The sequence below is a fragment of the Balaenoptera ricei genome, chromosome 9 (genome assembly GCF_028023285.1).
Source record: "Balaenoptera ricei isolate mBalRic1 chromosome 9, mBalRic1.hap2, whole genome shotgun sequence".
Classification (NCBI taxonomy): Eukaryota; Metazoa; Chordata; class Mammalia; order Artiodactyla; family Balaenopteridae; genus Balaenoptera; species Balaenoptera ricei.
This window is the reverse complement of record NC_082647.1, coordinates 56,970,051-56,992,931: the sequence shown is the minus strand read 5'-3', so window position 1 is coordinate 56,992,931 and position 22,881 is coordinate 56,970,051. Positions and strand designations below refer to the sequence as shown.

The 22,881-nt window shown below is 35.7% G+C and overlaps 1 protein-coding gene across 4 annotated transcripts in view; it reads right to left on the bottom strand.

Moving 5' to 3' along the window:
* Positions 1-259: 259 nt before the first annotated feature.
* Positions 260-22,881, bottom strand: part of ANKIB1 (ankyrin repeat and IBR domain containing 1) — a 138,486-nt gene continuing 115,864 nt past the window's right edge. For 2 of the 4 annotated variants that reach the window (XM_059933813.1, XM_059933816.1), the window contains 10 exons: positions 22,182-22,312; positions 16,574-16,708; positions 15,520-15,606; positions 15,364-15,430; positions 13,139-13,284; positions 11,597-11,775; positions 10,707-10,758; positions 6,813-6,927; positions 3,589-3,722; positions 260-3,231 (listed from right to left, as the gene is read on the bottom strand). In XM_059933813.1, the coding sequence (XP_059789796.1) occupies positions 2,491-3,231; positions 3,589-3,722; positions 6,813-6,927; positions 10,707-10,758; positions 11,597-11,775; positions 13,139-13,284; positions 15,364-15,430; positions 15,520-15,606; positions 16,574-16,708; positions 22,182-22,312 (1,787 nt within the window). In that variant the 3' untranslated portion in view covers positions 260-2,490. The remainder of the gene's footprint in view (positions 3,232-3,588; positions 3,723-6,812; positions 6,928-10,706; positions 10,759-11,596; positions 11,776-13,138; positions 13,285-15,363; positions 15,431-15,519; positions 15,607-16,573; positions 16,709-22,181; positions 22,313-22,881) is intronic. The other 2 variants (XM_059933814.1, XM_059933815.1) reach the window with 2 other exon arrangements.

Sequence of the window (22,881 nt, the reverse complement as noted above, 5' to 3'; positions counted from 1 at the left end):
AGATCAGCTTCCTGACTTGGTTAAACAAAGTCTATAATGTAATGAGACAAAAGTGAAGTAGTTTAAGTAATAAATGTTTAATCAAAGAATTTTACATATTATTAACAGCATTCATTTGGCTAAACATCTACATGTTTGTAGAATCCTACTGTATATAAAGTGGGAATGTATCAAGTATAGACTATGAAAGTGCAAATAACAAGTCAAGGTTAGAGTAATTTTTTTTTTTTTACATTATAAAATTAACTTGTTTACAAAATAGGCTTTGCCAAACTTTATTTCTGAATTGTAAAGTCAATGACTATGTTTTTAAAATATGTACCAAGGAAATACAAATTGGATAATGATCGTTTTCATGCTCAGGAGAGAACACCACAGAAACACCGGGTACTGCACAAGTGAGAGGAACCAGAACCCACGGCTATACTGTCTGCACACAGGGCACTCTTTCTCACCTTACTGCAGCTTTGCAAGGCGCCTCAATGTGATACAAAGACTCTTTCTATTGAAAAATTACAACTTGATCTAAAAACTGATTGGTGTTGGTATTTTCAATCCAAAATAAATTTGTAAAAAAATCCTTTAATGGACTATTTCAGTTTAATATACAGTAATACACTGCAGATAAACGTAATATTTTCCCCAAATAATTTTAAAAGGGATTGATATCAATGTTTCTGATAATTGGGGATATAAAAACTAATGTGGACTTTTGATATCCATGGCATAGGAGCAATTCCCACACAGTTTATCCTAAGGGAACAGGGGAATATTAAATACTCTAATATAATGTCTGAGCCATACAGTTTAAAGTACAAGAAAATTTCAAAAGTGGGGTTTGGGGAAAAAAAGTAATCGAAAACCACAATTACAACTCATGTGGATATCAATACTAATATAACCTTTTACCCAGCCCAGGACTTGCCTGTACAAACTTAGTACTGAAATTTTGGTATCTGTAGATTTCTGATAAGAATCTGGCAAAACATTAAATGGAGTATTACGTATCTATTTTGCTTATGTTATGCTAGTTTTGATAATATGTAAGTAAAACAGCCATTCCAACAGTTTATTCTGGTTTTAATTACACACTGTACCATTGTATCTTAATTACAACTAGGACCAGTATTTTCTTCACAGTAAGACACTGATAACTAGGAAGTTGATTTTTTTCAACACTAAACAGTAATCACACAGCAAATGAGTATTGTGCAATACAACAAACACGTCAGCATTTGCGATTTAGGCAAACAAACCGATTGAACATTTAGTTGTTATATTTACTGTAAAGGCAAGGCCATGGGTGGTTTTATGGAGGTCTTTGCAATTCATACAGCATAGTTACTTCGGAAGAGACACTGAAATCTGAATTACTTACTTAACTGGCAACTATCCATTTAGGTTAGGCAAAGGCACGGTAACATGTTGCGCAGGATGTTTTATTGAGTTTTTTAATAATTGTGGGATTTACTATAACTCATGAAAACTCCACTTTTTTTCTATTTTATAAAACACTTACCATTAAAAGTAATTGCACCCATTAGTAATTAGAATGCACTGTAAAATTGTGAAAACAAAGAACTATGATTGCACTTCCAATAAAGTGTCTCTTAAAATACAGCACCGCTGTTGCTAATCAACTGTACTTTAATATTAAAATAAACTGTTTTTAACAGCAGCATTAGATTTAGTTAACTTAAGCTACAGGCTACATTTATTTAAATGCAGTCTCCATGGCAACAAAAGCCCATTAAATTCTGGAATATCATTGCTACCAAGTGGCACCTTTTACTTCCGAGAAGGCTGAGACTGCTCTGGAGCCCTCCAGGACACCGCACACCTGAACGCCTTGTTAGCGCACGAGTCAGAGTTTGGCACAAGTGGACTGTAAATAGACATGAAAAGAGATCTTTGATTCATGTGAAAATTAAAATGAATTACACTGTGGTAGATGCTGCACTAAAGGGAAGCCTTGGATACCTCAATTCACACTGCTCAGACAAAAAGGAAGAAAGAAAATTACGGAAGAGCACAACGAGATGGAGGAATGAAATGTTACTAGATCTGTCCAAAATAACTTCTAAAATGAAGAAAACTTTTATTTTTTTAAAAAGGAAAAACCACCCAAGGATTGGAGAGTAAGCCTTTAATTTAAATGTTCAATTTAAGTATTGCTGACCTTAGGCTAAACAGAGGACTGCATTTTCTTAAAATGTGGAATCTAACCTATTTATTTCATTTGTGTTTCTCCCTCCCACTCTTCTGTTCGTCAGCAAAAAGGGGAAAAGCTATCCAATTAAATACAAAAGAAATTCCCTGTAAGGTTAAAATCAGAAATGAAGCTACCATTCAAGGGAACTCCTTTGTATTTAATTCTAATGTCAGTGGTTTATAATTAGTTGGAATTAAGTGGATCAAATCTCTATAAAGCATATTCCACTAGCATACCATCTGTACCTGCAATTCATTTAGAGCCCCGAGGTGTGCAGCTCACACTAAATGTACTTGTTCAGGCCAGTCACTTGAGGTTTGAGGTGTTTGACTCGAAACATCAGAACCATCCCCCTTGTTGGCTGCCTCATTACCACTGTTGCCAGCTTGAGATGCTGTTTCCCCAGACAGAATGTTTCCTTCCAAAGGATTTTCTTCTTCTATTTGGGTTCCTCTACCTTCACTGACCACAGCATCTTCAAACAGTGAATCTTCTGGCGGCACCAGTTCCACATCCCTCACACCTTCTGACTCATCTTTGACACAGGGGAGCTGGGAATCTGCACTCATTTCTGCAGCTGCTGGAGGAATCAGGGCGATACTCTGAGGGTTCATGTCATGAAACCAAGCCATAATATTGCCAAGAAGATTGTCATTGATGTTGGCGTCCTGGCCAGCTGAGTCAGGGTCACTGGATGAGGGATAGAATTCACTTCTCACCTCACTGAGAGGGTGTGAACTCAGGGTGTCAGTTGAAAATGGGTCACTTTCTGCTCCTAGTCTCATGAGGCTGTTACCAAGTTCCAACAGCTCAGAACTGCTCAACGCAGCCCGAGGGCTATCAGTGTTCCTGGGGACGGAGTCCAGCCTGGAAGGTAAAGAGGTGCCTATCGCTCCTAACGATGCTTCATTACTGAGAAAGTCTCTATTTTCTTCATTGATGGCTAGCCCAGATTCTTGCAGAGATAACTGTATTGCAAGAAGTATATTGGGATCGTCTTCATCCAAGGAACTCAGAGCCTGAGGCAACAGAAAGTAAAATTACTTTAAAATTTAAAAGGAAAAATGATTGAACCCAGTGAGGTCTACCACTGTTCTTTTACCAAACAGATAATTAATAGTACCTCTATTTATACAGAAGAATTATCTGACCTACTCAAATCTTATTTTAATTTTCTTCTTGTGGATGCTAAAGGGAAAAAAAAAATTACTTAAGGTAAATCTGAAATAGAAGAATCTTTCCCTGTAGTACGTCTCTGAAGCAAAGATTTTAGAATGGAAGGAAGAAAAAGGAGAGCAATAGAAGTAAAAATAGGAAGCCAGGCTAAACAGAGAAAGAGCAAAAGCAGGGGCAACGAGGCTGCCCAGAAAGGCTACCTGAAGAGAGTCCTGGTTCTCAGAGTGACTGGCGGGTGTGTAGTCGTGCAGGGAAGAGCTGTGCAGTGCGCTCATAGACGCAGAACTTAGCACGGAGGTGCCAGGCCTGTGGCCACCGCCACCTTCCGGGATATCTGTTTCAAAGCAAGTGGTGCCAGAGATAATTTAGTCATACAAGACCTCATACATCTTTTTATTTAAATTGATGGTTTCTCTTTGAGTGCTGGTGAAAACCTGTGTTCACAAGTTCACTTAATCTTTCAGAGATTTCTCATCCATATTTGTCTCATCATAAACAGCAATACATATCTAACACTATTACTTCAAATCCATGATCATTCTTCATATTTTTGCTTGCATTATAAATGGTTCTATTCACAAATACAAGTGCTACCAAGTGCTCTTTTTTTTCCCCTTAAGCAATAAGAAAGATGTTTTAGTTTTCAGAGTTCTTAAAACTACAGAAGGACTCTGCTTGGTGGCGCAGTGGTTATCCGCCTGCCAATGCAGGGGACACGGGTTCGATCCCTGGTCTGGGAAAATCCTACATGCCGCAGAGCAACTAATCCCGTGTGCCACAACTACTGAGCCTGCGAGCCACAACTACTGAGCCTGCGTGCCTAGAGCCCGTGCTCCGCAACAAGAGAAGCCACTGCAATGAGAAGCCAGTGCACCGCAAGAAGGAGTAGCCCCATCTTGAGGCCTGTCGATCCTGATTTATTAAACATGATCTGCTGACACCATAGTTTAAAGATTTTCAATTAATAATTTAATATTTAAAGCTGATAATTAATATAATTTATCTTTAACACCAGAAATTAAAAAAAATGTTGATAGGAGAACTGAGGCTAGGCGAAAAATATTTCATGAACACAATAACAGTAATCAACAGCTACAATTTATTGAGTGCTCACTAGGTGCTATTAGTACTTAAGGCTTTTACACTTATTATCTCATTTAATGCTCATAATAAGCCCACAAAGTGATATTATTATTATTGCTTTTTTTTTTAAAAAAATATTTTATTTATTTATTTATTTATTTGGCTGCCTCAGGTCTTTTTTTTTTTTTTAAACATCTTTATTGGAGTATAACTGCTTTACAATGGTGTGTTAGTTTCTGCTTTAGAACAAAGTGAATCAGTTATACGTATACATACGTTCCCATATCTCTTCCCTCTTGCGTCTCCCTCCCTTCCACCCTCCCTACCCCACCCCTCTGGGTGGTCAAAAAGCACCAAGCTGATCTCCCTGTGCTATGCGGCTGCTTCCCACTAGCTATCTATTTTACGTTTGGTAGTGTATATATGTACATGCCACTCTCTCACTTTGTCACAGTTTACCCTTCCCCCTCCCCATATCCTCAAGTCCATTCTCTAGTAGGTCTGTATCTTTATTCCCATCTTACCCCTAGGTTCTTCATGACCTTTTTTTTTTTTCCTTAGATTCCATATATATGTGTTAGCATATGGTATTTGTTTTTCTCTTTCTGACTTACTTCACTCTGTATGACAGACTCTAGGTCCATCCACCTCACTACAAATATCTCAATTTCGTTTCTTTTTATGGCTGAGTAATATTCCATTGTATATATGTGCCACATCTTCTTTATCCATTCATCCGATGATGGACACTGGCTGTTGTCACAGTGGCTATTGACACAGGCCATGTCCTGGCTATTGTAAATAGAGCTGCAATGAACATTTTGGTACATGACTCTTTTTGAATTATGGTTTTCTCAGGGTATATACCCAGTAGTGGGATTCCTGGGTCGTATGGTAGTTCTATTTTTAGTTTTTTAAGGAACCTCCATACTGTTCTCCATAGTGGCTGTATCTATTTACATTCCCACCAACAGTGCAAGAGGGTTCCCTTTTCTCCACACCCTCTCCAGCATTTATTGTTTGTAGATGTTTTGATGATGGCCATTCTGACCGGTGTGAGATTTATTTATTTATTTGGCTGCCTCAGGTCTTAGTTGCGGCACCCAGGCTCTCTAGTGGCATGTCAGCTCTAGAGTGCACAGGCTTAGTTGCCCCGAGGCATGTGGGATCTTAGTCAAACCTACGTCCCCTGCATTGGAAGGTGGATTCTTAACCACTGGACCACCAGGGAGGTCCCTATTATTGCTTCTTTAGAATGAGGAGACCAAAGCTTGGAGAGGGTAAGTGACTTGACTAAAGTTTCACACTGATAAGCAGCAGAGCTGGGGTCATGAACTCAGGTCTGTCTGATTCCACAGCCCATGTTTTTTTTTTTCTCCCCCTCCAGTCAAGTCTTTATTGGGGCCCTTGCTGCAGCAGAGGGGAGTGAGAACAAACAACAGGCTCCCTAACAAACAACAGGTTCCCTTGCTTGCTCGCTCCCCAAGGGGAGGCGAGCTTGTTCCTTATATGGGGGGAGGGTAGGGGTGTGTCCAGTGTGTGTGTGGGGGTGGCTTAGGTGTTTTGCCCACCGCTCTGGGGGTGTTGAGTGCAGGCGGCATGTGCAGTACCCTGCCTTTGCTCCCAACACCCTGTTTTTGCTCCCCACTATTCAGAAGTGGCAGTTGAGTTTTTTGGTCTTTTGTATCTTTTTGTCCATAACTTGTCCCAACTGCACATGCACGCAGTTATTTTTAGTCCCATATAGTTTCTTTGTATTTTGTTGCTCAGAGAGAGGTGTGTCCAGGTGCAAGCATTGCAGCACTGCAGCAAAGGGTCCCAGGTCCCAGCCTGTCTCATTTTTAGTGCTTTTTTTTTTGCCACCCATGTGTCTTTCTGGTGAAACTGATGCTGGCTAAGGGGCCAGCTAGGGGATCTCAGTTCTCTCCACATGATCTCTCCGTGCTATCTCTCCACATTGGCTACTTTGGGCTTCCTCATAGCAGTCTGGCTTGGTCCCAAATGTAAGTGTCCCAGATGAAGAGAGAAAGAAAGGCAGAAACTGTATCCCTTTTGTGACCTAGCCTCAGAAGTCACATAGCATCTTTTTGACTGTACTTGATGTACCAAGGCCAGAGTCCATGTGAGAAGTTATGGGATAAAGGACACACAGGGAAGCCATTAACTGCACAGCCCATGTTCTTAATCGCACTGGTTTTCTGTATCCTGTGACATTAGAAGCATCTGCATGCTGACTGTATATCTAAATTATAAACTGTTTCACAAATATTTAGATTAGCCACTTTTAAGAATAAATGCAAGAGAACTAAGAGATTAAAACAAACCCAACTCAAGAACTCACCTAAAGTGCTTTCACTTGGCTCATCAGGGTCTGGAGGATTACTAAGCATACTGTGCACATCTCCTCGACGGCGTTGTTGTCTGTGCCTCCTCCGATACTGAAATTCAGCATATTCCTGCATAAACCAAAGGTTATAAAATACAGGAGAGCATGCAAATTTTTAAATGCAAATAAAACAAACAATACACTTTTTTTCTAGGAAAAAAATGTGTGATTTTATATACATATTATAAAATCACTTGGCTTTAGAAAAAGAAACTGCAGGTATTGCCATGCCAAGGAAACAGAAACGGTAAAATGGAAAAAGAAAAAATTTTAAATAGGCGTTATAATTGTCTGGATAAATTGGGAATACTTGCAAGCTCCAATGCTAGATCATAACTGAGCCTTATTTCATATGCCTGGGTCTTGTTATCTAATATTATAACTAATACCAGAATGATTTTACTAATAAAAGTTAGGCCCTCTCTGGAGGTCTGGCTTTAAAAAAAATGACTGTGATATATGCAACAGAAAATAAAAGAAAAAAGATAAAATAAAGAAAAGCACTAACAGTTAAGTACTTGTTAGATTGCTGGATTCTGTATTCTTTGGGACTACTATATACCATACTCACATCAAAGAAGAATATGAGGTTACCTTTAAAATAAGATGTTACTTGGCTTCCTTCCTATATTAGTTAATACGTGGGGTTATCTACAACCCAGGCAGGGGGAAGTGTTTTCTATTTAGCATACGGGAAGAACACAGATTTGGGCAGATGTCCCTGAGTTTATTTTACATTTGTGATAATAGTTTAAAGTGGGTTTGCTATCACCAGAGGCAGAACCTGGGCCTACCTGCTATTATCTGCGTACAAATGTACTTTTCCAGATTTTAGTGACAGAAGAGACGAGAAGACAGGCCAGTGTGCATGACACCAGCATAAAAAGGCTAATTTTGAGAATCGTTATAGACTCTTTCAGGGATAAACACTAAAATACTCAGATTTATGATTATCTCTAGAATATTCAATATGCTTATGTTGTGAAAGTAACTGGAATAAATGAAAATAAGTTTTAAAACCCCAGTAAAACTTTTACATCATACAACTCTGGTTAAATTTATTCAAACTCCTTCATCTACGTAAGCAGTTGGACCCTAATTAAAGAATGGAAGGCATTCTACCAGGTTAGAAACAAATGAACGTAAGATACTACAAGTGCCCAGAGAGATTATTCAGGTTCTTTAAATTTACTGCTGAGCTGGGGTATCATTTCCTCTTTTCCTGGAGGCCCATGATCCAAAACTGGACGACTGTTAATGTGTCATCATGGTTCACTGGACCACTGAGGACTACCACGTTTCTCAGACAAAGATGGCAAGAAAACATTATTTCAGTTAAGATTTATCTTTAGGGAGAATTTGTTTACTTTGTACACTTGGTGATGGTACAAAGTTACTCTGAATTAAATAAACTATTTCTGACCATAGAATATACATATTTCCAATTGAAGAAAACTAAATGGTTAAAAAGCCTGTAAAAGAAACTTGTTATATTTATAATTATTCTGATAAAAAACTCAAATGGCGTTCTCTCACCATGCAACAGGCTTTAAAAAAATTGTTTTCATAAAATTAAACTTATCTGAAAATTTCCATGGACTCCTAAGATCTTCAAGTAAGCATATGAAAAGGCTTTAGTCGGGATACTCCAAATGGTTTGAGAGTGTTAAGGCTACAGAGAAGAGTGAGAAGTTCTAGGATTTATAGGGAAAAAAGCTTCCAGGAGTTTTTTTTTTCTTGTAAATTATAATAGCCACCATTTATTGAGCACCAATTTTGTTAGTGACTTAAACAGATGCTTTAATCCTTCCAGAACTTCCATGGGGTAGATATCACCATCCACAATTTAAAGATGAGAAATTAAGGAACACAGCCTAAGTAGACCTTAAGTTATAGGGCTAGACCTCAAATTCTGGTGTCCCTTAGACTTTTCGATCATGCTGTTTCCTCTGGGCTCCACTGCCTTTAAAGTGGCACAAAACAAATACTGATGCTTGTCAATGACTCATTCAATTTAGTTTTAAAAGAATAAGATGTAATTAACTTTAATGAAAAATATAAATTCACCTAAAAGTCTACTGAAGTTTGGCAACATTATTTTTTTCAGAATCCATATGAAGGCAAAGAGCTAATTTTTATAGATATAATTTTGGCAGATACTTGATAGTCACACACATGCAGAATTTTAAAGGTTCATACTGTGTGGTAATTCTTTAGATCTGCAATAAGGTTTACATAAAAGCTTGGTGTTCAATGTACCAAAGACTTTAAAGAATAGAAAACTGAAAGTGAATTAAATTATCCTTGTAAAATTTATTAACTCATAAAAAGTAAATTTAAGAAAAATGTTATTTATAATTTCACAATTTTTAATCCCAAGGGAACAAGAGCTCAATAATTTTATTTATAAGTATTCACATGTGAGGTAAAAAGCCTGCCTATTTTTTTACAAAATGAAATGGTGTCAGTCATATTAGCAGACCCTCAATATTCAAGAGAAGTATTTTGAAATTACTGAAGTTATTGTCAGAGCCAGAAGCCGCAAGATGATGCATACATGACTGTGAATATACTGGTAAAGGTTTTATTTTTGCTAAATTGTGTTTCTACCTTGAAATACTGAAATCTTTCTATTCTTTTTTTGATAACTGAAGCTTGTTTATTCCTCCTTTTAGGTGGAAGTTTTCCATACCATTCCCCAAAGCTGAAATTATACGATTACATAAAAATATTCAAGCACAGGGTCAGGTAAAGAAAAGGTTCATAATTTGTTTTACAACAGAAATTTCATTAATATATTAAAATTTTTTAAAAAAATTTAACTGAATTTAAAATTTCTGTATCAGAGCTCTAAGTACAAATTCTTCCTCAAGTAAATCTTGTTTTGGATATATCTACCAATACAAAAGGCCACAAGGTGATTGCAAGTATCCTTAGCAGCTGAAAAGAGAAAGTGTCTGATTTAAATAAACCACAGTCATTTATGGATAATAATCAATTCCACTGTCTTTCAGTTGCAGACAACTTATGGGCTATAAATGGTAAAGGTTTCATAGTTTGTCCCACTGCCTTCCAAGAATTAAGTTAAAAGGTTATCATAATATAAGCGTCGAATGGTATACTGTTGTATAAAGAACCAGAAAGTAGAGAGAACGGCTAAAACCATTTAAAATCAGACTCAACAGTGACAGTGGCAATTTAAATCTCAGAAAATAGCAATGTGATTAAGATTTTCACTTTATCTTATTTCTATTTGCAGCAAATGTTATTTGCAGTATTAGTATTTTAGACCTTCTGTATTTTAAGATGGTATATCAACAACAACAACAATGAAAACAAGAAGAGTGTGAAAATCTTAAAGAGAAGCAGAGAGCAACTATCAAAGCATTCTTTCTGCAGAAACACTAATGTCAAGTTTCCACCTTAGTAACTAATTATAAATCAATGCTAACAGGTTGTTGCAATAACTTTAAAAAAAAGATTGTCTATTTAGGTTTTTAATAAATTCAGACTGAAACAATATTACAACTAGAAATGCATTTCTAATAAATAAAACTCATATTTCTGTTAATTAAATATATTTTCCAAAAATGTAAGCTATAAATTGGCCTTCTGACTATTCAGTAATTAAAAATAAGAGAGGGTATGCATTTAATAATGTGATGATAATCCAATGAATAGGTAAATGTAGACTCTGCTGAGGCATTATTATTATAAAAGAAAGAAAAAAATATTGCTTACAATCTCAGTAGGATATTCAGAATAGATGAGGGTGCAAAATGCAAGCAGGATTGCACTAAGGAAAACTATAACTAACCAAACCAAACCAAACCGGCACAAAACAATTACCTCAGGTGATGCAAATCCTAAATATTCCCAATCCCATGTTCCACCAGCAAAGCTACAAAGAAATTAGACATACCATTTGATTTATTATCAGTACTACAAAGTACAAACAATCAGACCCTTGCCCTTTGAACATTACTTTTAATTCCTCTGCTTGGAACTTGCTTAACCAAAGATCAACTACTGAATATAATTAAAATGATTCTTTCATTATTTCTTTCAAATTCTACATTGCTTTATGTTTGTATAAAATGGTGGAAAAATTAAAAATCACCATGCTATACCAGAGTATTTTACAATTGCTTCTATTTTTATTTTTAGGGGTTTATGTAAAAATAAGGGTCCAAGGAATTTCTAATGCTTATAATTAATATGAATAAGAAAATATGCTTCAATTTATAATGGCATAAGTAGTATAAGTGTCTGAAATAAAACAACCAAAACTCAACTGCTCTTTAATGGATGAATACGGATCACTTAAAAAACTTTACTAATATCAGATTTCTAATTTCTTTACAACTTCTTACCAAAAAATACAAATATGACCTTAACAATTTGGCAAGGCTTCCAAATTCTACATTATAAGATGTTTTTGACTATCAAAATGATGCGTTAGAATACTTGTTGAATTATGAGTTCACTTTAGTGTGAAATTTACCTAGCCTAATTTAGTCTGAGAAACTATACAACGAAAAACAAAAAAATAAAAAAAATAGAAACAGTACTGGGGAAAAAAAAAAACACCAAAAAGAAGTTAACATACTTTTATCAGCTATCCATATTTTAGGTATAAGTAACTTTCAGGAATATGAACCCTAGTTGGACAAAAAAATAAACCTGCTAGCATTTGTGGCTGGTGCTAGGATGAGTTCCATGGTGTGTATCCTTTTCACCTGCGTCTTGGAGCTTCTGGTGAGTCTGCAGGAGCAACTCCCCGAGCCACAGATGCCAGGAACTCTTGCCTCTTCTGCTGTACAAGGCATGCTGCCTTGATTATCTTGTGGCGGGGTGTGCGAAGGTAAGGCCTATTGACTTTTTGGGCAAGGTCTTCAGTGACCATCTCTAAGTCTGTCTATGTTAAGAAGAGGAAAAAAAAAATTATAGGTTGAGTGGGTTAGTCAATAGCAAATCCAGTCTCCGTCTGGTTAAATCTAACTCCTCTGAAATCAGAAATTAATCCAAATTTTATATAACTTCCAATTTAACATGTGTTTCTACTTCGCACATTTTAGGAAAACAGCATTCATTCAATAGGCATTTATAGTAATGTAGTTGGTATGGATACAAAGAAGTAGTGAGTATAGTATAGCAGCTGTATAAAAAAAATTTATAATTTGTCTGTGTGAAAAAGAACTAATAAATTTCAAGGCATTGTACATGTAAGTGCCTGACCACATGGTACAGACTGTACGTAAATGCTGAAGGAATGTGAAGCAAGGCAAAACCTTTGTGATTTGGGGTTAGCTCTGGAAGGCCTCATGGAGAAAATGAATATTCAGCATTGAAGGAAATGTAAGATATAAATTAGTAGAGGGGAGTTCAAAGGGATGACATAAAAACAGTAGCAAGAGGAGAAAGTTTGGTGACTTCAAAAAAAAAGAGGAATGTACAATGAACCTGGTCAGCTACACTGATGTCAGTTTGCTTACATGTTTTGTTTTGTTTTTTCAAGTACTCTTAAGTTTTTTAGTTGTACTGTTAAAATGAACTGGCAAATAGCAACTTTCCCATCTAGTATGTAATGTGGTTTGTTTCGTTTTTGAAGATAAAATTCCTAATTACATAATCAGAGTTAGGCCAGATTTTAACCTCAACCAGTTTAAAATAAAGAAATAAATGTGGGGGCTTCCCTGGTGGCGCAGTGGTTGAGAATCCATCTGCCAATGCAGGGGACACAGGTTTGAGCCCTGGTCTGGGAAGATCCCACATGCTGCGGAGCAACTAAGCCCATGCACAACTACTGAGCCTGCGCTCTAGAGCCCGCGAGCCACGAATACTGAAGCCCGCGAGCCTAGACCCCAAGCTCTGCAATAAGAGAAGCCACCGCAGTGAGAAGCCCGCGCACCGGGATGAAGAGCAGCTCCCGCTCGACGCAACTAGAAAAAGCCCACACACAGCAACGAAGACCCAACAGAGCCAAAAATAAATAAATAAAAGAAAAGAAAAAAAAAGAAAAAAGAAATAAATGTGGTAGGAAATGTTTGCATAGCTCAGAACTCATTCAAATCTGCACAGTGACAAATTCAAACATAAAGAAAATTTCAGTTTATTATTGGTAACTTTTCCTTTATTTAAAAACCATTCTAAAAACAGAAACAAAATTGTTTATTAATTACACTCAAGTAAGATAAACCTTAGTTATAAAGTGGTTGAAAAAGGAGAAAATCTGTTTTTCATAGTAACTGCATTTAAATTTAATAAAAAAGACATCTTACTTGCATGAGTTCAAAAATTTCTTTCTTTGTGCTTTTAGGTTCTAAGAAAAATCCATATGGATAAGAACACTTGAGAATGCGTCGAGTTTTCAAGAGCACGTGAACTGCATCTTCAATGAAAGTGGTATCTGGACAGCCTCCTTCAGCTATAAAGTAAACCAGGCAAAGTGAAAAAATTTTTTTTGCAAATACACTATTATAAAATTAAACAACTAAGTTTTCGTAAAAGAAAGAAAAAAAAAAAAAAAAAAGAAAGAAAAAAGAACAAGGATCCCTAAGAAGAAACTGCTTGAAGTAGCTATATGATAGTATTTATTTGAACTAGACTAAAAACCTACATAAAACACTCATACGTTTTGCATGTAGGTGACGACCTGTATGCATTTATAAATGGAGCACAGCCTGCAGTAGCCCAGGAGTACTGATGGCAGTCATGAAGGAATGCATACATTGATCCTGGATTCTGTTCTCACCCTGTGAGTAAACAAATCTAGCTTTAGGTCAACTCAAATGTTCCATGTTTTACTAAGTTTTTTAGGTTATCCCTAGTAGAATTCTACTCATTAAGAATCAGAACAAATGCCTTGCTAAGTTGCTTGCTAAAAAAAAAAAAAGCCTAATTATAAATTATGCTTCTGCAAAAACAACATTGTAAGGTAAAAGACACAACATCCTGGGAAACAACTGGGTAACAAATGCTAGTTAATAAACACTCCAGGGAGAGAGAGAGAGAAAGGGAGGAAGAGTGGTTTTATTTCTTCCTTTCCAAATCTTCTATCTTTCAATTCTTTTTTATGTCTTACTATGCTGTCTAGAACCTCCAGAAGGTTGAACAGAAGCAGTAGTTTACACCTACAAATACTTATTTTATATTTAGTATGTTTTGGGCACTGTTCTAAGTATTAGAGATACGTCCGTGATGGAATAGACTGTAGAATCTGTGAGGACTTTTTCTTTCAATTTTTACTGTGGACAATAATACTTCAAGAGTTTGGTATTGGCTTGATATAGTTATGTCATTACTATAGTCTAAGAACTAGTAATTAACAAGGAGACTAAGCTGCTATTGATGCTTTTTGTCCCACTCTAATTTATTTAACTTATGGTTATTGTTTTAATTAGGAAGTTATCCTCATGAAAATGGTGTTAGTACTCATTACTTTTATAAAATGGAGCGAACACAAGGGTAATCGATTGCATTTTAGGCTTAAAACCTTTTATATATAAGCTGTGATTATTTTAAAAATGTGACTTTTTAGGGACTTCCTTGGTGGCACAGTGGTTAAGAATCTGCCTGCCAGTGCAGGGGACATGGGTTCGAGCCCTGGTCTGGGAAGATCCCACATGCCGCAGAGCAACTAACCCTGGGCACCACAACTACTGAGCCTGCGCTCTAGAGCCCGCAAGCCACAACTACTGAAGACTGCGTGCCTAGAGCCCGTGCTCCAGAACAAGAGAAGCCACCGCAATGAGAAGCCTGTGCACTGCAACGAAGAGTAGCCCCTGCTCGCCACAACTAGAGAAAGCCTGCACGCAGCAATAAGGACCCAAAGCAGCCAAAAAAAAAAAAAAAAAAAGTCACTTTTAAAACAAACATGCCAGAACCTGTACTCTGTGCGGTCACTGTGAGATATTATATTCTAATTATGTAACTAGTATTCAATCCATTTTTAGGAATGTTCTTTTTGAACTTCCATTTTAGGAACCATAAGTAAGCCCTATCTCATGACTTTGCTTTTTGACTCCAATGTCCGCTATTTACCAGTGAGATGATTTCTCCCAAAACTGTACTTGACTTCCACTCTATATTAGGCACTCTGCTAAATTTTCTCAAGAATCTTTGGGAATTCAGTTACATGACAATTTGATGGCTTGTGAATCTTGCTCCTTTGACTAGGTCAGGGATGCCTTTTTGGGCCCATTCACTTTTCCCAACATTGTAGAGCATCATCAGCAGTGGCACAGAGTAAGCAAAACCATAATGTGTGTTTATCTGCCGGCAGCAGAGGTTGCACTAAGAGGAGCAGGTGAGGTAAGCAAGGTGGAAAATCTTACCAGAGGCCTCAAATGCTAAACTACACTCTGGGCTTCCGAAAACTCCAAACTGCCAAATGAGCAAATGGAGATAAGGTATTCTTTTAAGGGTCTTAACCTCCTACCAATGAAGTGACTTAAGCATGACAGCTATTTTATATTAATTATCACACATATCACTTATAACTTACTTTCTTTGAGAGCTCTACTCAATTGCTCCATCTTTTCTTTGGCTGTTTTAAGAAGGCGTTGCTCTAACTAAAAGAATAGAAAGAAATAAATATATCATTTTCATTATTTATTCACAACAGTAGAGTTCAGCACATTTGAAATGATTTGGGACATACCTGATAGCTATGTTCATGATTTTTAAATCTTGTGTAGTAGTGCATAAATCTGTCAAGTTCCTGAAATCGTTTGTGTTTTTTCTCAGCCTAGGAAACAAAAGTCCACAAATGACAATTATAAATAGAAGTACTAGCTATTAAAATTGCTTTTTTTGATCACTGCAAAATTTTATTAGTAACAGATAGTAGTGCATACAGATTTATCGATTATTTTGTTGAGAAAATAATAACCAATACATTTTAAATGCTTCCCAGAACAAAGTCTTGTATTTGTATTCTCTGTGACAAACCACTGAAACCGCAATTCCCAGAGTATAAGGTAAATATGTCTCTCAAACCTTATGTTCATCAGATCTTCAATGTTTTATTATGTTGTTTATTGTTATGGACTGAAATGTGTCCCCCATCAATTCATATGTTGAAGGTGCAACCCCCAATGTGACTATATTTAGAGATAGGGCCTGTGAGATGATAAAGGTTGAACAAGGTCATTAGGGTGGAGATCTAATCCAATAGGGCTGGTGCCCTTATAAGAAGAGGAAGAGACAACAGAGCTTGCTCTCTCTCCTTCCTGTGAGGACATAGCAAAAAGATAACTGTCTATTAAGCCAGGAAGACAGTCATTGCCAGAAACCGAATTGGCAGAAATCTTGATCTTGGACTTCCTAGTCTCAAGAACTATGAAAAATAAATTTTTGTTGTTTAAGCCACTCAGTCTATGGTATTTTGTTATGGCAGCCAAGCAGACTAAGATACTTATTATATGCAATAATATAATATTATATTGTTGATATAATGTTAAACTTGTTTTTAAGCCATTTTAGAGACATGCTGGGATATACGTCTTGTCTAATCTTCACCAATATAAAAAAAGGAAAAGTAAAAAAAAAAGCTCAAGTTTACAGAGCTATTTTGTTTAAATTAAAGGCTACTCTAAAGTGTATTGAATTTAAATGCCTCATTACAATAAAGATAGGAAAAAAAGAAATGAAAAACATTGCCACTGGTATTAAGTGGCTTAGTTAGAGATCTTGGCTTCAACAGTTCTCTTTACCTCCACAGTCATTTCCTTGGATTGTTCCTCCACATGCTGAATGACTTCATAGCGAGTACATCTGTAATAACCTCCTGTGGAAGAACTATGTTTTTTCCATTCTTCTAGGCAAATCCAGCAAAAGTCATACTTGCACTTCAAAAGAAAACATATATGCAAATATCGTCCCATGTTAGTATGCAAATTATTTTCTAATTTCTTGTCAACCAATTTGTAGAGATTAAACAATCCTGCCTGTGTGACCAGGAACAAATCTTCTCAAAGACACACCCTCTTCTTTTTGAGGTTTTCTCTGGAGACCTTATGTGCGCTATGGAAAGATGTGGGGGTAGTTTAAAATTATTGCTTATAAGGATAAATTAAAATCATAATATTTTAAGTAATCTCAAGAAAGCTTGAAAAATATCAATGGGATATTCTTTCCAAATAATAAAAACGATCCTGACAAATGTTTCATTTTTCAGGTGCATAGTAATCTTACCTTGGTCTATAAAGCTCCACCAGTGTATTTGAAAACTGTTGACTTTGACAAACTGATTTTTAAACTGGGAATAAGTTAAAAAGGCCTCTAATCAGAACAGCTAACATAAAACCTATTTCTCATTAAAAAAAAAAATTCTCTTTCTTAATTACCATAATTTGCAGACAATGCCAAAAAATATGAGTATTCCAGTATGAAAATATATCCTTTTTTCTTTTAAATGCTTATGGATTTTGAGTCAGAGAGATCTTTCCAATTTAAATCTATGTTTTCTCCCGGTACTTTTAGAGTTTGTTTAAAAAAATATTTAAATTTTTGATCTGTTCAAAATTTATTTGGGTATTCAGTATGAATTAAACTTTTATTTTTTTCCACATAGCTGCCCAGTTGTCTCAATACCATTTACTGAACAGACCATGTTTCTCTACTGGTTGGAGATGCCTCCTTTACCATATACTGAATTCCCATTTATGTGTCTATTTTCTGGGCTTTCTTTCTATTCTGTTTCATTGATCTGTAGATTCATGTACCAGCACCATGCTGTCTTAATTACTGAGCCTTTATAGTATGGGTTACTGTTTGACAAGGCTAGTTCCTCCTCACTGTTCTTTTTCAGAGTTTTCTGGCTCTTCTTACTTTGTTTTTCCATATGAACTTTTAATTAGCTTATCTAGATGCAGAAACAAAACCTGTTGGTATTTTTGTTGGAATCTTTCTACCCAAGAACTTTGTTATCTTTCCATTTGTTTGTCATCTTCTGTGTCCTACAGATAGGGGTCTTAACATTTTCTTCATGTAAGTCTTATCCATTTCTTAAGTTTCCTTCTAGATAAATGAGGTCTTCTCTTTCAGTATATATTCTATCTGAATGTTGTTGGCACACATGAAGGCTATTACTCTCTGCATATTACTTTTTTACTCTGCTAGGTAATTGATATTTTATTGTTTGCAATAGTTTTTCAGTTGATTCTTGTGGGCTTTCTAGGTATACAATCATGCTGGCTGTAAAAAATGACAATTTTCCCACCTCATTTCTAATTTTTATATCCCCAATTTCTTTTCATTGTCAAATTATGTTGACTGGTATCTCCAGTCCAATGTTAATAATATTTGTGATGGGGAGTATCTTTATGTTGTTCTCAATTTTAGTGAGAGTACCTCTAGTTTCCCCACTAAATATCATGCTAACTTTTGGACTAAGATAGATTTATTTTTATCATGCTATTGCAATAAAAGGAAGAATCTATCTATTCCTATTTGTGTGTCTTATAAAGAATGGTTGTTGAATTTTTGTCAAAGGCCTTTTTGACATCTACAGAAAGTTTACATGGTTTTTCTTCTTGTATCTACTACTAAAATGAGGTACAGTAATAGTTTTTTAAATATCAAACCATTCTTGTATTCCTGGAATAAACCCCACATGATTAATTATTCCTTTTTTAAAATTAAAAACATGTTTTTCATGGAAATATAATCGATAGTCAATTATTCTTCTAATGCACTCTGCTAGATTACATTTGCTAATATCTGTATTTTCCCCTCCAATATCTTATTTAGGACTCATGCATTGTTCTTCATAAATAAGATGGATCTACAGTTTTAATTTTTATAATCTTGTCAAGTGCTGGTATCAAGGTTCTACTCAGTTTATAATAATTTGAAAGTTTCCAGTTTTTTCCTTTTTTTCTTTTTGTCCTGGAAACAGTCTGAATCACATTGGAATTACCTATTCTTTAAAGCTTTGATAAAATTCTATTGTGAAACTGTTAGGGCCTATTGCTTTTAAAGGAGAGATCATTGAAAAACTCTCTTCTACAGAGTGAGTTTGTTTGGATATTTCTTCTAGAGTTAGTTTCAATAATTATATTTTCTTAGAAAATCAGTCCATTTCAAATCCAAGTTCAAATTTATCTGCAAGAGTTGAGCAAAGTTATCTCTTATTATTATTTTAGTTTGCTTTGTTTATTGATTAGTCCCCTTATTTCTTTTTTTTATAAATTTATTTATTTATTTACGGCTGCCTTGGGTCTTCGTTGCTGCACACGGGCTTTCTCTAGCTACAGCCAGCAGAGGGCTACTCTTTGTTGCGGTGCATGGGCTTCTCATTGCGGTGGCTTCTCTTGAGGTGGAGCATGGGCTCTAGGTGTGCGGGCTTCAGTAGTTGTGGCATGCGGGCTTCAGTAGTTGTGGCTCATGGGCTCTAGAGCGCAGGCTCAGTAGTTCTGGCACACAGGCTTAGTTGCTCCACGGCATGTGGGATCTTCCCAGACCAGGGATTGAACCCGTGTGCCCCGCATTGCCAGGCGGATTCTTTACCACTGTGCCACCAGGGAAGTTCCAGTCCCCTTATTTCTTATATTGTGTATTTGAACTCCCTCACCCCCACATTTTTCTTATTGCAAGCTTTGTGGTTTGTCTTATTTTCTTCCTTCAGAAAACCACTTTTGGATTTATTTATTAGTTGTATTGTTTTTCAGTTTTTGACTCACTGATTTCTGATTAAAAAAAATTCTTCCTCCTTGTTTTCAAGTTTGTTTTTTTCATTTCTTGAGTCATACCCTTAATTCATTCCTTATTTTGTATCATTTTAAGTGAATAAGGCTACGCACATTTCTGAATTGCTTTAAATATAGCCCTCAGGTTCTGAAAAAGTAGTTATTTATAGAAATTCTTTAATTTCCATTTTATTTTTACTCACGAGTTGTTTGAGAGATTTAAAATTTCCAAATGAAAAGGCTTTTTGTAACTTTATTATTCATTTCTATTTTATTCCATTATGATCAGAGAATGTTGATTACACCACTCTATTTTCTGGATCATTACTTAGATTTTCTTTGATGATCAATGGTCAATTTTTTTGGTGAATGTTCCATGGGTACTTGAAAAGATGGCATGAGTCCACCTTTTCAGGATACAGAGTCTGAATATATAGTAATCAGATATACCTTAGTCATTATGTCAAGTCTTATCTTCACTAATTTTTTCTCTACCTGGTATGTCACGAACAGAGAGCTGAATTAAAGTCTCTGTCCTCATTTAGCCCTTCACAAACATGTACTTACACAATAAATCCTGTACTTGTTTCAAGGTTCTGACAGTATGCAAGTTCTTTTGTTGCCTGCTAAAAGCAAACCTTGTGCCTGATTTGATCCAAGTACCCTTCAGTACAGCTCCACTGATCTCTCAAAATTAGTGGCAAAACTTTCTACAAACAGCAAAATTTTACATTCTATGATAAGGAAAAGAATACAGAACTTTAATAATTTTTTATATTTTAGTTGCAGCATAGTTTTCCACAGAGCCAGATCAATAAAATTACTATAAGTGATTTAAAATGTGTAAGAATGCAAAATTTAAATAGCTTCCTGAAAATTATCTAAAGGGAAATGAATAAAGAGAGTTTTTTAAATAAATGAACTTATTTTTATAGGGCCAAACCTGTCATTCTTTTAAAATGTTTAACAATTTGATTCTAGAAAGTAAAAACTATCTACTGAGTAATAACCAATACTGAAGCATTAATAAAGGTATATTATGATTTAGTCATTGTGTTAGAAAATAGATTCAATTACATATTACCTGTTGTCCCACCTTCACATTTTAAAAAAACTATAAAAGTATAAACACTTTCACGTCCTAGATGTCTTCTTTTATGTCATGAGAATTACTCATCAGTTTCCTTTGTTCAATGCAAATACTTCAGATGGTTAAATAAGACTACATTTACATAGTATGTAAGTAAATGTTTCTTTTATATGCAAAAGAAGTTTAAGCAAAATCTGTTTAAGATAAATTACCTTACATCATTAGCCTGATTAATTCATGAAAATATTCATTCACTCAATACATATCTATCAACTATTTACTGCTGGTAGGTGCTGTGACTGAAATAAAGGTAATGTTGGATCCTGCCCTTTTATTAGTAGCCCAACTGCTGATTTTTATGGTCAACGTGTATTTTTTTTTTACACATCTATGTAGTCTATATCAGACTGTCCAAGAAAAAACTAATATGGATGTTGGAGATAGGACTGCATATAAATGAAATAATTTTGGCCTGATCAGCTAAACTAATAAGCAATTCTGAGCATTTTACTCAGAACACTACTAAGTTTTTCTTCTTAGGAAATCATTACTGTCTCACTAAGACAATTCATTCATGTTAATTTATTATAATATAAAATCATCTGGTAACTGTCATTATTTTTGAAGTCATAATAATAATGATCATTAGCCTCAAGGTAAAAAAATCAAGAAGTACTTAAAGAGAAGATATTGATGTATTTTATTGAAATCTTAACTATGTGGGTTTCTTTCACATCCTAAATTAGAAAAATTATATTGCTCTTCTCTCAATAATTTTAAAAAATTATTTTTATATACATGGCATTCCCAAGGAAAAGGAAAAAAACTGAGATATAACAGTTAAGCAAAAATGTTCATAAATGTAGGCATGGATTAATAAAATATTATTAACTTAATTCTAGAATATTTGTTTTAAATATGGTCGTTTCCTTCTATGCAACTAGGTCAGGAGGGTAGCCTTCTAACAGTAATTATTTATAATAATTTTTAGCCAAGTGACATTTTCATTTTCAATATAGTAATGAGTTACTTATTTAATTGATGATTTCATTAGCAAACCTAAAGTCTGCCCACTGTTTTGGGCACCTTTCTTATATAGACACCAGGATTTAAATTTGGACTTAGGGGGATTGCTTGGGGTCTGACTTGGACCTTGAGACTATGCTGTGTGCTCCAAAATCAGCTTTGCAAGAGATCTATGCAAGGTAGCACTCAATCATTTAACATTATTTATATATACACAAAACTCTCTCAGAATCCTCACTGGGGGAGTGGGTGACCGGGAGGGAAGGACTCAGGCATTTCTGATCTGGCCAAGTACCACTGAATCCTTACCTTTATTTTTAACATTCACCATGATTGTAAAATTTAGTAATATAAACCAACATTTATGTTATTTAACAAAGAATGTAGAATACAATCTTCTAGAATCCATCTGAAAGCCAATAAGATACCTATGCTTACAGCATTTCTTCTTTGGATTCACAATCAAATGAAGGTTCTAACTGCAAAGCATGTATTGTACAATCCTCTTTAACTTACCTTAGCACACTGCATGTGATTGCATCCCTCGTTCTTCTGTATTGGAGACTTACAGTTAGCACAAGGCTTGGAGTTAGTTAACAACCAGAGACAATTGGCAGCATCCTCATAAGCTTCACTAACTCCCACAACTTTGGGATATAAAGCACAAATACAGAAATAAATGATTTAGTGTACAACTCCAGATGGAAAAACACTCAAAGTTTTCTTTGCAGGCTGTCTCTCAATTTTAAATATATACTTATTTTCCTATTAGGGTCTATGGCAAAGTTTTTACCCATGAAGGCTTCCCTGGTGGCGCAGTGGTTGAGAGTCTGCCTGCCAATGCAGGGGACACGGGTTCGAGCCCTGGTCTGGGAAGATCCCACATGCTGCGGAGCAACTAGACCCGTGAGCCACAACTACTGAGCCTGCGCGTCTGGAGCATGTGCTCCGCAACAAGAGAGGCTGCGATGGTGAGAGGCCCGCGCACTGCGATGAAGAGTGGCCCTCGCTTGCCGCAACTAGAGAAAGTCCTTGCACAGAAACGAAGACCCAACACAGCCATAAATAAATAAATAAATAAATAAATAAATAAATAAATAAAATTTATATTAAAAAAAAGTTTTTACCCATGATTATTTAAGACAAAATAAAAATGAATCCAATGACATGTCTGAAACTAAATCCATCACTTCCCCCACATCTGCTCCTTTCTCTA